Source organism: Ursus americanus, chromosome 25 (genome assembly GCF_024610735.1).
Source record: "Ursus americanus isolate L20-20 chromosome 25, mUrsAme1.1.p, whole genome shotgun sequence".
In the NCBI taxonomy this organism is placed as follows: domain Eukaryota; kingdom Metazoa; phylum Chordata; class Mammalia; order Carnivora; family Ursidae; genus Ursus; species Ursus americanus.
The window spans coordinates 30,102,678-30,120,383 of record NC_142151.1 but is presented as its reverse complement, the minus strand read 5'-3'; the positions used below and the strand labels follow the sequence as shown (position 1 = coordinate 30,120,383).

Here is a 17,706-nt window from a genome sequence, read left to right as displayed (position 1 = left end):
CTTTTTTAGTCATTATCATTCTTCTGGGTAGCCTTCATCAATAACAAAACACCCAACCAGATAAAATTAAAAAAAACCAAAAACAAAGCATACCTTGTGGCTTTGGACTTGCAGCTGAGTGTTTCGCTGGCGTTTTTCCATTTATTCCCTGAGCCTCTTCATTACATACATTCTGATCAACCTGTGGGGTTGTGCTTCTCTTCAAACAAGGTGGAACTATATTGATCTTTGGGCAGGTACTGCTGCCTGGAAGAGTTCAAAAAGAAAGGACAGGTAAATAGAGAGGTGGAGCACAGCTATGTTCCATGAATTAAATTTCTTCTTACCCCATTAAACAAAAACAATCACAGATACAAGACTAAGCATAGCAATACATTTCCCGTGTGTGGTGGCCTTGACAGAATTTCTTGGGAAAGATCTCATTCCATGTGCTTGAGAAACCCTGTAATGCATACTGACAAGAGATCGCTGCACACACTCACACGTGTGTGTACGCACACACACACGCGCGCACACACACACACACACACACACACGCACATAGGCACACCCCCGCCCCTCTCTCCCTCCTTTCCTTGCAGGGCCACAGAAAGGGCAGAATGCAGCTGCTACAGGGGAAGGAGGGGACAGGAGGGCCCCAGCATTCATCTGTTGCAAGTGTTCCTTTCAGCAGCCAGACAGTCACCAGTCATTGAGTGACTCTGAAGAACAAAGCAGGAAAGCACCGACATGACAGAGACCTAAAGACTCTAGAAGAATCGTTCAGTGAGAAACGAACACATGCCCCTCTCACTCACTAGTTTACTCAGACTCCAGATCTACATATATAAGCTAATACCCCAATTTTTTAAAAAGGATTATACAAATTATACCGTCATATCTATAGCTCAAAACTCTAAAATACTGAGACTAAAATACATTGTTAAGACATAGATGTAGGAAAATAGATAAATTTTTTGTTCAATTCCTGATATAAGAAGTTAATTGTTGACTTTCTGAGACTTTTTAAGAAATCATATGCCACTCTTTTCTCTTTATACTACTCATATTAAATTTCCCTTTCTTCTAGTAGACCCGATTGTTAACTTCTGGTTAACAATAGACTGGACCTTGCTTAGGAGAAAATAAAATTTCTACCAGGAATATTATCATGACTAAATAAAAGTATTCCATTTAAGAAATTTTCACTGTTTAAAAAACAGTTTTATTTTTACAGAATCCAAATATCTAGAGAGAGAACTATAAGAGATAAAAAGCCTTAATTATTCAAAACAAGAAATGTTAATAAAACCCAATCAACTTTTTACTGAGTAAAAAAATTCCTTTATTTTGATTAAACAGTATTAATTAAAAACTGCACATGCTGCTTTATTTTCTGTGTTCTCCTTGAAATTTACCTTGGTAAAACAAATTTTAGAAGATATTAACCATTCCAAGTATTGGCAACAAGTGTGAGAAATCCAGTGCTACAACAGTAAATGGGTTTTCATCAGATACCCTTCTGCTAAAATAGGCTGCCAGCTGGACTAAGCACTGTTTAGCCAAATGGAACAAAGGGTTTGAGTGCAAGATTTACAGATTACTTGACAGTATACTGCGACAAATGCAAACAGAAGAAATAAAAGCTCAAATCTTTAAATGTGTGATCCTATCTACCTTTTTAGATAAACCATGTGAAGTAGGCAAAGTAGAACTCTAAAATCTGTAGCATGATATCCAACTACTAGCCTTTTAGGAGCATTAGGATGTCTGTTCCACAGTGATCCCAAGGATGGCTTCCTGGTCCTAAAGGCCACCAGCTGGGGTCTGGAAGTAGGGCCTTGAGACAGAAACAGTGAAAAGCCAGAGCTTAGCTCCAAATCAGAGGCAGAAACTATAACATGGTTGTAAAACGAGGCACTGAAAGCAAGAATGTGATTTATAGCAACAAAACTATAAAAAGGAGGCAGCTAATGGGTTAAATGAGGAAACATTATACGGAATCTTTGAAAAATAGATCACATTACATATTAAAAGATGAAACTACTTTAATAATTAACCTATTTAGAAACGAAAGATATCTTGAATAAATAACTTGAAATTAGAAACGAGGCCCATTTATTTCTGGATAGCAAACTCTCAGGGTATGATGGGTTTTCTGCAGGAATCATATTAGAGAGTATCTCCCGTGAATGTGCCAAAATGCCTGCAGTAAGGTTTCCACTACATACCCATTTCTTATAAATGGATTAAAGTCACGTTTACGATTTTTTTTTTTTTTTTGGTCAGTGGCAATGAATCTACAACCAGAAACCTGATTTTAGATCATTGTTTAATACCAGCCTGCAAACTTTAGCCACTATCACAAAGTATGAAAATATGGTGAAAGACACCGAAAACACATCTTTAAAGGGTTAAGGAAAAAAAAAAGCAATGACAAATAGGCAACAGAGACCATTTGTGGCTGCAAAGCCAAAAATATATTTTTTAAAGATTTTATTTATTTGAGAGAGAGGGAGAGAGAGAGAGAGAGAGAGTGCACGCACCTGCATGAGCAGAGGAGCAGAGGGGCAGAGGAAGCAGCAGACTACCTGCTGAGTGGGGAGCCGGATGCGGGACTCCATCCCTGGACTCTGGGATCCCAACCTGAGCTGAAGGCAGATGCTTAACCAACTGAGCCAACCAGGCGCCCCAAAGCCAAAAATATGTACGATCTGGCCCTTTACAGGAAAAGTTTGCTGACCACTGTTCTGGATCGAACACATCATGGTAAAGAAATGTGCCATAAAAAAAAAAAAAGGACCATTTCGTTAAATACTTCATCTTCTAAGATCTTGGAATAGCAAAACGAAGTAACTTTTTTTTTTTTTTTTTGAGTGTTTATGACTGACTCAGCCTACTTACATTTGGAGACAGTTCTTATTTGGGTGCCAATTGCATAACAGGGAACTGAAACCAAAACTGTAACCAGATGGTCCACCCATTCAAGAAATTTAATATTAGCTTTTCGATTCCAACTTACCAAGAAGAGTGACTAAACAGTTAATCTTAGACACAGGTACAAGTACAGTTACATTATGTTAGTGTGAGGGACTGGGTCCTATTTAAATAATGTCTCTTCCTGAGGACCGATGATCTTTTCAGCCACTGGTCCTACCCATTTTGTAATCCTCTGCCTTTAGGTTACTCATGTATGCTTGCTGGGTCACATCTCCTGTAAGGAATGTCTAGATATATGCTAACTGCAAAAGGCCTCAGATATTTTCAATTAATCAATCCAGCCTCATCTTTGACTGCAACTGGAGAGGCTGCCACTTCGGCTTCCCTTTCATTTATCTGTCTTCATTTGTATCACTTGTGAGTGGTGGATAATCCCTCTTACTGATCAGGGTGACTTTGTCTCCTATTTGCAAAACTTTGCGTTGCTATTATATTTTGCCAAATCATTCTCAAAAAGCTCTTTCATACTCTCTGGCTATCCATTCCAAAGGAAAATCCACTTGGTTCTCTGATTCTTCAGGCCTGCTCTCTTGCCATATTATTCATTCCCCAGATCCCATCTTTCTGGCCTTGCTATGGCCATGTCTATACTGCCTCAACCATTCATGACATCTCTTCCAACTGCACCAAGTCTCTAGTCTGTAAAAGCTCAATGGACTTCCCTCCTTGGGACAAGTGGCTCTCTTGGATTTAAGAGGTAAGAAGTAATGTTCTAGAGAAGACAAACTTTTTAGGAGTACATTGTCCAGAATAAAGAGATACCTTAAAAAAAACACAAACACACAACTTACTTTTTTAAAAAAGATTTTTTATTTGAGAGAGCGAGCAAGCATGCATTGGGGGAGGGGCAGAGGGAGAGAATCTTTAAGCAGACTCCCTGCTGAGCGCAGAGCCTGACGCAGGGCTCAATCTCACAACCCATGAGATCATGACCTGAGTGGAAACCAAGCGTCAGACGCTAAACCAACTGAGCTGCTCAGGTGTGATCCGCACCCCTCGCTAAAACTCACTTTGAAATATATTTAGATTTACAGGGAGCTGCACCCAGGTTCCTAAAATTAGCATCTTATATAATGATGGTATATTTATCAAAACTAAGAATTTAATATTGATACAATACTAAACCACAGATTTAGTTCAGGTTTCATCAATTTTTCCACTAACACCTCTTTTCTGTTACAGCATCCAATCTAAAATATCACATTGCATTTAGTTCTCATTGTCTCCTTACTGCACCCCAACCTGAGAGAGTCACTCAGTCTTTGCTTGTTTTCTATGATGTTGGCATTTGTGAAGAGTCATGGTCAGGTATTTTGTAGACTGTCCCTCAAATAGAGTTTCTCTAATGTTGTTTCATGATTAAATTGGGTTTATGGGTTTGAGGGCAGGACATCATAAAGACAATGTGCCCATCTCACTGTAGTGGATCACTGGGTGTTATCAATGTGATTATCACATATGATATTAACTTTGGTCCCTGGGTAAGGCGGCATCTGCCAGGTTTCTCCACTAAAAATATTAAAAGATATTTTTCAACAATGCTTTTTTATCATCCCTTCAAAAACTCCCCATTTGTCCTATAAATATAAATAAGGACCATATCTCCCATGTGTTAATCAAAATGTCTAGATTAAGAGATCAACTAGTTTTGTTTTGTTGTTGTTTTTTTTTAATAAACCCATTAAGGTTATAAAACTCATGGTTTACCACTCCTTTGCATAGGGGAACAAATCCATAGCCAGGAAATTTATTTTAGAATACTATTTGTTTTTCCAAACTTCTAGAGCTCCATAATAACTTCTCCAGAAAAATAAGCAAACCATAAAGGATCTTAGAAAAGAAAATATGATTAATCCTGCAAGAAATTTTCTTGGACCTAGGAATTCTACTTCTAAGAATGTACAGAAAGAATCCTGTGTGTGTAAAAGTTAATGTACATATACAAAAGTATATGAATAGTCAATGCAACTTTATGGAATATATGAACCACTGTTAAAAACAGAAAAACAAAAATAAGATTGGGAAGATCTCCAAAACATTATTAAAAGCAAAAAACTATAGAAAAATATGTGCAGTAGGATCCCCTTTAAAAAAGGAAGATGCATACAAATGTGCATAAATGCTTTAGAAAGGGATCTGTCAGTAACAGGGCTAACTCAACTGGGGGAACTGGGAGTAGGAGGAGAGGATGAACGGGAACTTTCATGTTTTGCTGTCTATATATCTATATCATTTAAATCTTTTATAATGAAAATGTGCTTAGAAATTAGTTATGTAAAAGAGAAAATCTATGAAAGTTGTATGTGTATTAAAGTTTAAAAAAATATATCCTTTATGTGTGCATACCTATGTAGACAGCATTATTCACAATAGCTAAAACATGGAAGCAACCCAACTATCCATTAACAGATGAAGAGATAAACAAAATGTGGCATATATACGCAACAGAATATTTTTCTTTTTTAAAGATTTTATTTATTTATTTGACAGAGATAGAGACAGCCAGCGAGAGAGGGAACACAAGCAGGGGGAGTGGGAGAGGAAGAAGCAGGCTCATAACGGAGGAGCCTGATGTGGGGCTCGATTCCGTAATGCCGGAATCACGCCCTGAGCCGAAGGCAGACGCTTAACTGCTGTGCCACCCAGGCGCCCCCAGAATATTTTTCAACCTTAGAAGGGAAAGAAATACTGATACAAGCTACAACATGGATGAACATGAGGCCATTATGCTAAGTGAAATAAACCAGTTAAAAAACACAAATACCGTTTGATTCCAGTTATACCAGCTACATAGAGTAGTCAAAATCAGACAGAAAGTAGCATGGTGGTTGCCAGGAGCTGAGGAGATAGGAGAATGGAAAGTTACTGTTTAATGAGTACGGCGTTTCAGTTTTACAAGACGAAGGGTTCTATGGATGGATGGTGGTCATGGTATCACAACAACGCCAATGTACTTAATGCCAATGAACTATACACTTATAATGGTTAAAATGGCAAATTTTATGTATTTTTAAAAATAAAATGAAAAGCTTTTAATTTAAAGGTCACCTAGGAACCCTCTTACATTGTTGGTGGGAATGCAAGCTGGTGTAGCCACTCTCGAAAACAGTATGGAGGTCCCTCAAAAAGTTGAAAATAGAGCTACCCCTATGACCCAGCAATTGCACTACTGGGTATTTACCCCAAAGATACAAATGTAGTAATCCAAAGGGGCACCTGCACCCCAATGTTTATGGCAGCAATGTCCACAATAGCCAAACTGTGGCAAGAGCCTGGACTGTCCATCAACAGATGAATGGATAAAGAAGGTGTGGTATGCACACACACACACACACACACACACACACACACACACGCACTGGAATATTACTCAGCTATCAAAAAAATGAAATCTTGCCATTTGAATGACATGGATGAAACTAGAGGATATTATGCTAAGTGACATAAGTTAATCAGAGAAAGACAATTATCGTATGATCTCATTCGTATGTGGAATTTAAGAAACAAAACAGAGGAGCATGGGGAAGGGAGGGAAAAATTAAACAAGATTAAATCAGAGAGGGAGACAAATCATAAGAAACTTTTTTTTTTTAAGATTTTATTTATTTGACAGAGACAGAGAGAGAGAATATGCATGCACATAAGCAGGGGAAGCAGGAAAGGAAGAAGCATTCTCCCCGTTGATTCCAGAACCCTGGGATCATGACCTGAGCTGAAGGCAGATGCCTAACTGACTGAGCCACCCAGGTACCCCAAGAAACTCGTAATCACAGGAAACAAACTGAGGGCTGCTGGAGGGGGAGGGGGTGGGGGATGGGGTAAACTGAGTGATGAACATTAAGGAGGGCATGGGATGTAATGAGCACTGGGTATTATTTAAGACTGATGAATCACTGAACTCTACCTCTGATACTCATAATACACTATATGTTAATTAGTTGAATTTAAATTAAAAAATTTGGAAAAACATTTCCTAACATAAAATGGATTTGATGGTATTTTAGATGTAAATATATTTGCAATAATTTTTTCAAAATTGGTAGTCTATAAAAACTTATAAAAAGATACAATTAAAGTATTAAAAAAACTACGGAATAAAACTGTATCTATTGAAAATTAATTTTATAATTTAAAAAATTCCTGCAAATAAATAAATAAATAAAAAGGCACCTAGCCAGTGGCTCAGTTGGTTGAGCATTGGACTCTTAATCTCAGCTCAGGTCTTGATCTTTGGGTCATGAGTTCAAGTCCCGCACTTTAAAATAAATAAATAAGAACACCTGGGTGGCTCAGTTGGTTAAGTGTTTGACTTTGGCTCAGGTCATGAACCCAGGGTCCTGGGATGGAGTCCTGCATTGGGCTCCTTGCTCAGCAGGGAGCCTGCTTCTCTCTCTGTCTGCTGCTCCCCCTGCTTGTGTTCTCTTCCTCTCTGACAAATAAATAAATAAAATCTTAAAAAAAAAGAATAAATTCATTTAAAAAAGATAAAGTAAAAAATTAAAAGCATATCACTTGCTTAATGAAGAAAAAGTTAAGAAATATTAATACATTCAAGTTGCCTACTTAGCCTCTCCTCTAGTATGTCTAAGAGCTACCTCACCCTCAATATACCCAAATCTGACACCTTTGTCTCTCAACACTCACCCCAAACCACTGTCTTTATAGTCTTCTCCATCTCAGCTAATGGCAGCTTCACCTATGCTTAGGCTAAAAAGCTTGGAAGCAACCTCAAGTCCTCTTTTTCTCACACACTCCACATCCTATCCATCAAGAAATTCTGCCAATTCCACCATCTACACCAACACTCCATTGCTATTATTCTGGCCTAAATGACCATAAACTTTAACTGGATTAGAGCAAGGCACTCCAGCCTGGTCCCCCTGCTCCTACCCCTCCCCCCTGCCAAGTACAATCCATATTTTCAAACAGGACCAGAGAAATATCCCTTTTAAAAACCAAATCAGATCACATCACTCCTGTGCTAAAAATTTTCCAATCGCTCTATATTTCACTCAGAATAAAAATTCACTTCCTTAAAAGGGCTGACAGGCTCTCCGTGATCTGATCTTTGTCCTCTTACCACTGACCTCATTGCTAGTATTGCCCCCTTGTTCACTGTATGACAGTCATACTGGTTCCTTGCTGTTCCTCAAACGGGCCAAGTACACCTTTGGTCTAGCATTCTCTGCTGGAATGCTCTTCCCCCAGATAATTGCTGGCTAATTGCTTCATCTTCTTCACATCTTAGTTCAAATTTTATCTTGTCAATATGGACTATACTGACCATCTCAATATAACTACTACTCTGATTAGCTGTATAGTTTATTTTTTTCCATAGCACTTATTACCTTCTAAAAACTACATTATTGAGGAAGGCAGTTTAGGATGGCAGCATAGGAAGACCCTGAACTCACCTCCCATGAACAACAAATTTATAGTTACCGATGAAATAAATCCCCGGAAAAAGACCTGAAAACTAACTGAACAGATCCTCTATAGCAAGCAACTATAGGGCCACATCAATATGGGTAGGAGAGACAGAGAGTGTCTCACTAAAAACCTTACCCTTGCCGTGGCAATCCACAACTGGGAAGGATGTCACAAATACGGAGTTTTTCCTTGTGGAGCAAGGTGATGTGCTTCCCGTGAGGCACCTTGACCCTGGGAACCTAACCAGAGAGATGAGGAGCCCTCAAAATAGCTGGCTTTGAAAACCAACAGGGCTTACATTCAGAAGAATATAGGGCTGTAGGAAACAGAGATTCCACTCATAAAGCATTTGACTGCAGACTCATTCACCCTGGGACGTAGCACAAGGGCAGCAGTTTGAAAAGCACCTAGACAACACGTGAATGAGATCCATTTGCTAATCCTAGGACTCTCTCTAGGGAGAGAGGCACTGGTGGGTGCCATTTCTGCACTCCCCTCTAACCTGCTAGTGCAGGTAGGTACACCCTTCACAGGGATGTCCTTTGAGCACCTGGATCTGGTGCCAGGGAAGATTGTGTTTCTGGTCCCAGCAGGTTTGAAACATTGGACTGACAGTTCTTGATGGATTACCACCCCCAGGACACTGTAGAGACAGCAGACTAAAACACAACTCCACTCTCATGTGAAAAAGGACTATTTACTTGTCCTAGAACTTCAGATAGAAGGACACACTTTAGGATTATTACATATTTAAAGGCCACACAGACATGCTCTCAGGGAACGTAGGCCAGGGGACACTACCTTTGTGCCCTCCCTTGGCCTTGCCACAGCTTACCTCCCAGAAATGAGCTTATACACTATTCTGGAGCCCTAGTCTTTCCAACTGTCACCAAGGGGACACTTGCACATTGCCTGATCTGGAGGCCAGCAGGCTTTACAATTGTGGTCCCACAAGACTGTACATATTTGTGTATTTTAAAATCTCCTGCCTGAGAGTTAAGCTTCCAATTTGCCTAAAGCTAGGGGCTGACTGAGATCCCACCTTCTGGAAGACTCAAAGGGCTAGCCACTCCCTCAACAAGTGGGGCCAATCAAGAATAAATCACATTGCTTAAACAATCACAAAGGTTCGAGAGATAACAAAAGGCAAGGTTAGCAATAAGTTTCATCATCTACAGAAGGTCACTCATCCAAGACTGAGAGAGAAAGCTGTCTCACCTAGCACACACAGAAATGAAAAGAAGGTCAAGCAAAATAGGAAGACAGAGGAATATGTTCCAAATGAAAGAACAAGAGACACCCCTCCCCTGAAAAGCACTTAATAAAACAGAGATAAGAGATTTATCTGATACAGAGTTCAAGTAATGGCCATGAAGATGCTCACTGAACTCAGAAGAAGAATGAATAAACACACTAGAACTTCAAAAAAGAGTTAAAAATCTGAGTAGCAAACAGATGTCACAGTGCTGCAGAATACAATAACTAAACTGAAAAATACAGTAGAGAGGTTCAACAGCAAAGTAGATGAAACAAAAGAAAGCATCAGTGATCTGGAAGACAGAGGAGTGAAAGTCACCCCAACAGAGCAGCAAAAAGAAAATAACTTTAAAAAGTGAAGATAGCTTAAGGAACTTATGGGACAAGAGATTCACATTCTCATTATAGGAATTATAGAGGAAAGAGAAAGGGTCAGAAAACTCATTTAAAGAAATAATGGCTGAAAACTTCCCTTCCCTGGGGAAGAAAACAGACACCCAGATCTAGAAAGCGCAAAGAATTCCCCAAAAATGAGCCCGAAGAGACCCACACCAAGACACAGTATAATTAAAATGTCCAAAGTTAAAGAACCTTAAAAACAGTAAAAGAAAAGTTAACTTGTTATGTATAAGGGAATACCCATAAGATTTTTAGCAGATTTATCAGCAGATATTTTACAGGCCAGAAGTGAGTGGTATGGTATATTCAAAACACTATTCAGCAAGGTTATCACTCAGGTTTGAAGGAGAGATAAAGAGCTTTTCAGACAAACAAAAGCCAACAGAGTTCACCACCACTAAACTGGCCCTACGAAAAATGTTAAAGGGACTTCTTTAAGCTGAAAAGAAAGTACACTAATTAGTAAGAAAAAAATGGAGTAAACACCTCACTGGTATAGGTAAATATATGGTAATGGTAATGGATTAATCACTTATAATGCTAGTACAAAAATTTTAAAGGCAAAAGTAGTAAAAATAACAATAACTATAATAATCAGTTAAGGGAGGGGTGCCTGGGTGGCACAGTGGATTGAGCATCTGACTCTTGGTTTGGGGGCAGGTCGTGATCTCAGGGTTGTGAGACTGAGCCCCGTGACCAGCTCCACACTCGTGGAGTTTGCTTGAGGTTCCTTCTCCCTCTCCCTGCCCCTCCCACTTGTGTTCTCTCTCTTTCTAAAATAAATCAATCTTAAAAAAATAATTAGTTAAGGGATACACAAAATAAAAAGATGTAAAACAGGACATTAAAAATGTAACCATGGAGGGTGGGGAGTAAAAATGTGAAGTTTTAGAACGCATTCACAAACCTAACTTCCTATTGACTTACAACAGACTATTTTACATATATATATATATATAGGCTGTTATATGTCAGCCTCATGGTAACCACAAAGCCAAAACCCGTAGTGCATACACAAAAGAAAATGAAAAAGGAATCTAAGCATAATACTATAGAAAGTCATAAAACCAAAAGGGAAGAAAGCAAGAAAAGAAGAAAGAGAGGAACTATAACGCAGCCAGAAAACAAAGAACAAAACGGCTATAAGTGAATACCTATCAATAATTAGGTTCAATGTAAGTGGATTAAGTTCCATGCCTGAATGGACTGAAAATACAAGAACCACCTACATGCTGCCTACAAGAGATTCGCTTCAGATGTAAGGACAACAGACTAAAAGTGAAGGAATGGAAAAAATTATTCCATGTAAGTGTAAACCAAAAGAAAGCTGGGTAACTATACTTACAGCAGACAAAACAGACTTTAAAACAAAGACTGTAAAAAAGACAAAGATGGATGTTACATAACAGTAAAGGGGTCAATCCAGCAAGAGGATATAATACCTGCAATCCCTGCACTCAACACAGGAGCACCCAAATATATAAAACAAATATTAGCAGACACAAAAGGAGAAATTGACAGCAAAACAATAGCAGTAGGGGACTTTAACACTCCACTTAGCTCAATGAATAGATCATTCAGACAGAAAATCAATAAGGAAACATCAGCCTTATAAAGCACATTAGACCAGACGGACTTAACAGATATATACAGAACATTTCATCCAAAAACAGAATACACATTCTTCTCAAGTGCACATGAAACATTCTCCAGGATAGAGCACATGTTAAGCCACAAAACAAGTCTCAATAAATTTAAGAACACTGAAATCAGATCAAACAGCTTTTCCAACTATATCAGCATGAAACAAGAAATCAATTAAAAGAGGAAAACTGGAAAAATCACAACTATGTGGAGATTAAGCAACATGATAATAAACAACCAATAGGTCAACAAAGAAATCAAAGGAGAAATTTAAAAAATAGCATGAGACAAATGTAAATGGAAATATAACATACCCAAATCAATGGGATACAGCATAAGCAGTTCTAAGAGAGGTTATAGTGATACAGGCCTACCTCAAGAAACAGGAAATATCTCAAATAAACCATCTAACTTTCCACCTAAAGGAACCAGAAAAAGAAAAATAAATTCCCAAGTTAGAGGGAAGAGAATAATAAAGATCAGAGTGAAAAGAAATGAAATAGAAACCAAAATAAATAAAAACCAATGAAACAAAGAGCTGTATATAAGACACAAAATTGACAAACCTTTAGCTAGACTAAGAAAGAGAGGGCTCAAATAAATGAAACCAGAAACGAAAGAGAAGTTATAACTGATACCAAAGAAGTACAAAGGATCATAAGAGACTACTATCAACAATTATATAAATATTTTTATAATTATTTATAATTTTTATAATATAAAAAATTAAACAAAATAGTACAACCTAGAAGAAACAAATAAATTCCAAAAAATATACAATCTTCTAAGACTGAATGATGAAGAAATAGAAATTCTGAATAGGCCAATCACTAGTAGGGAAATTAAATCAGTAATAAAAAAACCTCCCAACAAACAAAAGTTCAGGACAAGACTTGTCAGCAGTGAATTCTATCAAACATTCAAATAACGCTTAATACTTACTCTTCCCACACTCTTTAAAAAACAATAAACCCAAAGAGGAAATGTTCCCAAACTCATTATGAGGCCAGCACAACCCTGACACCAAAACCAATGACAACACACATATAAAATTACGGGCCAATATCCCTGATGAATAGAGATGCAAAAATCCCCAACAAAAATATCAGCAAACTGAATTGAACAATATATTAGAAGGATCATACACTAGTGATCAAGTGGGATCTATCCAGGGATGCAAGGATGGTTCAACATTTGCAAACCAATCAATGTGATATTGCACATGAACAAAATTAAAGTCACTATGATAATTTTAATAGATGAAGAAAAACCATTTGACAAAATTCAACATTTATGATAAAAGCTGTCAACAAAGTGCGTATAGATGTAATGTGTCTTAATATAATAAAGGCTATCTATACCAAATCCACAGCTATATCATATTCAGTGGAGAAAAGTGAAAAGCTTTTCTTTAAGATGAGGTACAAGACACAGATGCCCATTCTTGCCAGTTTTATGCAGCATGGTATTTGGAAGTCCTAGCCAGAGCAATTAGGCAGGAAAAAGAAATGAGACATCCAAATTGGAAAGGAAGAAGTAAAACTGTCACTATTTGGAAACAATACGATTTTATACATACAAAACCCTGAAGGCTTCCAAAAAACTGTTAGAATAAACAAGTTAATACACAAAAATCTGTTACATTTTTAAACAGTAACACCAAACTATCAGAGAGAGAGATTAAGAAAACAATCTCATTTACAACTGCATCAAAAATAATAGAACAGTAATAAGCTTAACCAAAGAGCTGAAAGACTTGTTCATTGAAAACTATAAGGCACTGATGAAAGAAATAGAAAAAGATGCAAATAAATGGAAAGTTATTCTATGTTCATAGATTTGAAAAATTAATAGTTAAAATGTCCATCTACCCAAAATAACCTACAGATTCCATGCAATTCCTATCAAAATTTCCAATGGTATTTCTCACAGAACAAGAACAATCAATCCTAAAATTTGTATGGAACCAAAAGAGATCCTGAAGAGTCAAAGCCATCTTAAAAAAGAGGAACAAGGGGTGCCTGGGTGGCTCAGTAGTTACGTGTCTGCCTTCAGCCCAGGGCGTGATCCCAGGGTCCTGGGATCGAGCCCCGTATCAGGCTTGCTGTTCTGCTGGGAGCCTGCTTCTTCCTCTCCCGCTCCCCCTGCTTGTGTTCCCTCTCTCACTGGCTGTGTCTCTGTCAAACAAATAAATAAAATCTTAAAAAAAAAAAAAAAAAAAAGAGGAACAAAGATGGAAGCATCCCATTCCCTGATTTCAAACTATATTACAAAGCTATAGGAATCATAACAGCATGATATTGGCATAAAAACAAACCCACAGATCAATGGAACAGAATGGAAAGCCCAGAAATAAACTCATGTAAATACTGTCAATTAATCTGTGACTAAAGAACCAAGAATATACAATGAGGAAAGGACAGTCTCTTCAATAAATAGTGTTGGGAAAACTGCACAGACACATGCAAAAGAATGAAACTGGACCATTTTCTTACACCATACACTAAAATCAACTCAGAATGGATTAAAGACCTGAAACCATAAAACTCCTAAAAGAAAACGTAAGCGGTAAGCTCCTTAACATTGGTCTTGTTTTTGGTTTTCTGGGCTAGCTTTTTTTTGAGGGGGTGAGGGGGGGAATCTAACACCAAAGGCAATGGCAACAAAAGTAAAAATTAACAAATAGGACTACGTCAAACTAAAGGTTTCTGCACAGTGAAGAAAATCATCAATAAAAATTTAAACAGCAACCTGAATGGGAGAAGATTTTTGCAAATCATATATCCAATGAGAGGTTATTATCAAAATATACAAAAAACTGCTATAACTCAACAAAAAAACCCCAATGCAATTAAAAAATGGGCAAAAGATCTGCATAGACATTTTTCCAAACAAGACACAAAGATGGCCAACAGACACATGAAAAGATGCTCAACATCACTCATTATAACTCAAAACCACAATGAGATATCATCTCACATCTGTCATATTGGCTAGTATTCAAAGGACAATAAAACAACAAGTGTTGGCAAAGATGTGGAGAAAAGTGAACCCTTGTGCACTACTGATGGGACTGTAAATTTGTGCAGCACCTATGGAAAACAGTATGGAGGTTACTCAAAAAATTAAAAATAGAATACTATACGATCCAGCAATTCCAGCACCCAAAGAAAATGAATACACTAGTTTGAAAATATATATATACCCCTATTTCACTGCAGGATAATTTAAAATAGCCAAGACATGGAAACAACCGAAGTGTTCATCATTGGATGAATGGATAAAGAAAACACACACACACACACACACACACAACGGAATACTAATCATCATTTAAAAAAATGAAATCTTGCCATTTGCGACAACATGGATGGACCTTGAAGGTACTACGCTAAGTGAAATAAGTCAAAGACAAATACTGTATGATTTCACTTATCTGTGGAATCTAATAAACAAAACAACTGAACAAACAAAATTCATAGAGAACAGACTGGTGGTTGCCAGAGGGAAAGGGGTAGAACGGTGGACTAAAGGGGTGAAGAGATTCAAGAAGTACAAGCTTCCAGCTCTAAAATAAATCATGGGATTGTCATGTACAGCATGGTGACTACAGGCAATAATGTACTGCAAACTTGAAAGGTAAGAAAGTAAAATCTTAAAAGTTCTTATCACAAGAAAAAAAATCGTAATGTTGGTGAGGGATGGTAACTAGACTTACTGTGGTGACTATTTTGAAATGTACATAGAGTTATGCTGTACACCTGAAACTAATATGCTGTATATCAATTATACTTCAATAAAAGTAAATCAATACCACATTTATTTTGTTTATTGTCTGTGTTCCCTGGTTAGAATGTAAGCTCTGAGAAGGCAGTGACCTTTGTTCTGATGTGTCCCAGGAACATCACCTGCCACACAGTAGTGCCCCAGCACCAGTACAGAAGTCATCATACAAAACGATAAAAAGTTTTGAACAAATGAACTCTAGAGACCTTAGGCAAGTTTCTCTTCATTCGCCTACCTTCTTATAGTTTCTATCTCACGAGAGATGTTTTCTAAATTTCAGCAGTAAGTAGATATATAACTATTTGAGAGCCCAATTCTATATAAAATTTCAAACATTTCCATTCTTACCTAATTTTAAAACATTCAAGGTCATTTCTACACAAATTCTACGTACCTAGGAAAAACCTTTTACCCGAGTAATCTTTCTCACAACCCCACAGATTTCTAAACATCTGGAATTGTGCAACTATCCAGATGTCTAGATAAAAACAGCAGCAGCTAAAAATCCCAGCAACTGACTCAAATGTTTCCATCCATCATAATCTGTAATTTTATTTACATTTACTAGAGTCACTAACAGTCAATACAGACTGCTAATGTTCCAGACCTCATCAGATGATGCTACCTAAAATTATAGAATTTCATACTGTTAGAGAAAGCAGATTGCTTGAGGTCTTTAAAGTTCAAAAGCAATATGAATTCAAAATAAGCCTTGAAGGTAGGTAACTGTGGTCAATTTTTTCAAGGTCCCATAGCTGAATGAGCACAAATAAAATGTGTAAAAAGGCAACCATTGACTATTGTATTTTTCTTAATCAAATTCAACATTGCGTGAATGCAATGAGATCAAAGAAATGTACAGCCTCTAAAAACACAAAAATGTTTTCAAAATAGAAATATTTATTTTATGTTCCTGAAATAGGCTCCAAAATTATTTACTGAATATTTTTTTTGCAATGCATAAAGAATGAAAAAGATAACATTTCTAAAGAATGCTATTGTCTGCTCCCTTGAAAGTTAGAATTCTGTTAGATGAACTGAAACAAACCACACTAAGCTTGTCAAAATTCCAGGTTTGAGGAGGAGATCACAGCTGAGGCCCTTGGGCATAGTGCCTGTTATGTTGCTGACTCCATTTTATCACTACAATTTAAATGTTGGCTCTAGGAATCTGAATGTTTCCCCCTCATTTGTTAGGTCCCATGAATCCCTGCATAGAAGTGTTGAAAGTACACATTCCATGATGACTTCTGTACTGGTGCTGGGGCAATTCTGCTGTGCCTTGGCATGGTATATCTTTAGAGCCTGAACTTCCTCCAGCATCCCCCTGCATCGGGAAGGGAGCTAGAGGTAGATCTTCCACCCCTAAAACCATGCAATGGTGGAGGTTCACTTTTTGATTATATTCAACCAAGAATGTTGGTCAAGATTACAGAAAGCTCTGGCTATTTAAAGCACAAAGATTATTCTGTCTGCAGCCTTGACTAGAGCGGAAGGTGGAAGTAAACAGAAACCACAATCAATGACATGTGTTTCTTTTTGCCCACTTGCAAAGCGTGGTTCTAGTTGACCGGAGTTAGAAGAGGCCTGCAGCCTGCTGTGCTTTATCTGGTCAATTGTTTCCAATTTATAACACCCATTTCTTAGCTTCTTCTTCTTACTGTGAAGTGTAACCAGGTACATTAAACGGGGCCCTAGATTTATCTAAACACCCTGCATAAGCTGTGCCAGAACTTCGGCATATTATTTCAAATAAAAATCACTTAAGAGACAGCTTGTGCAAGGACACTCAGATCCTCCTCTGTCCTCTTGAAAGCAGAAGATCTATCCTCTGTGCAGAAGGTACCTCTCCCTGTACCAGGAGGTAGAGATTACCTTTATTATAGAGAGAGGGAATTTATTGCTGAGAGGCTGCATAAACAACACTGGTGACTTCTTACTAATCTGCCACCTCAGTCCAACTTCTGTTTGGGAGCTTCAATGAGTATGGAATTCTAAAGTTTTCTTTGTTCCGTCAATTCCTCACTATTGTCTCTATGCCTAAGAAGCATAAAACCTGCCTGCCTTGGTCATTCCTTTAGGTCTCAGTTTTATTACTGGGCCTTCGTACACACATATAAAAGTGTGGCTTTTTCCCCTATTAATCTGTCTCATGTAAATTTAATTCTTAGTCCGGACTAGAAGAACCTTGGACAGAGGAACATTTCTCCC

At 37.7% G+C, this 17,706-nt stretch overlaps 1 protein-coding gene across 5 annotated transcripts in view; it reads right to left on the bottom strand.

Moving 5' to 3' along the window:
- FGD4 (FYVE, RhoGEF and PH domain containing 4) overlaps positions 1–17,706 on the bottom strand; it is a 198,789-nt gene that overhangs the window by 60,197 nt on the left and 120,886 nt on the right. For all 5 annotated transcript variants that reach the window (XM_087855765.1, XM_087855766.1, XM_087855768.1 and 2 more), the window contains one exon: positions 94–246. In XM_087855765.1, the coding sequence (XP_087711891.1) occupies positions 94–246 (153 nt within the window). The remainder of the gene's footprint in view (positions 1–93; positions 247–17,706) is intronic.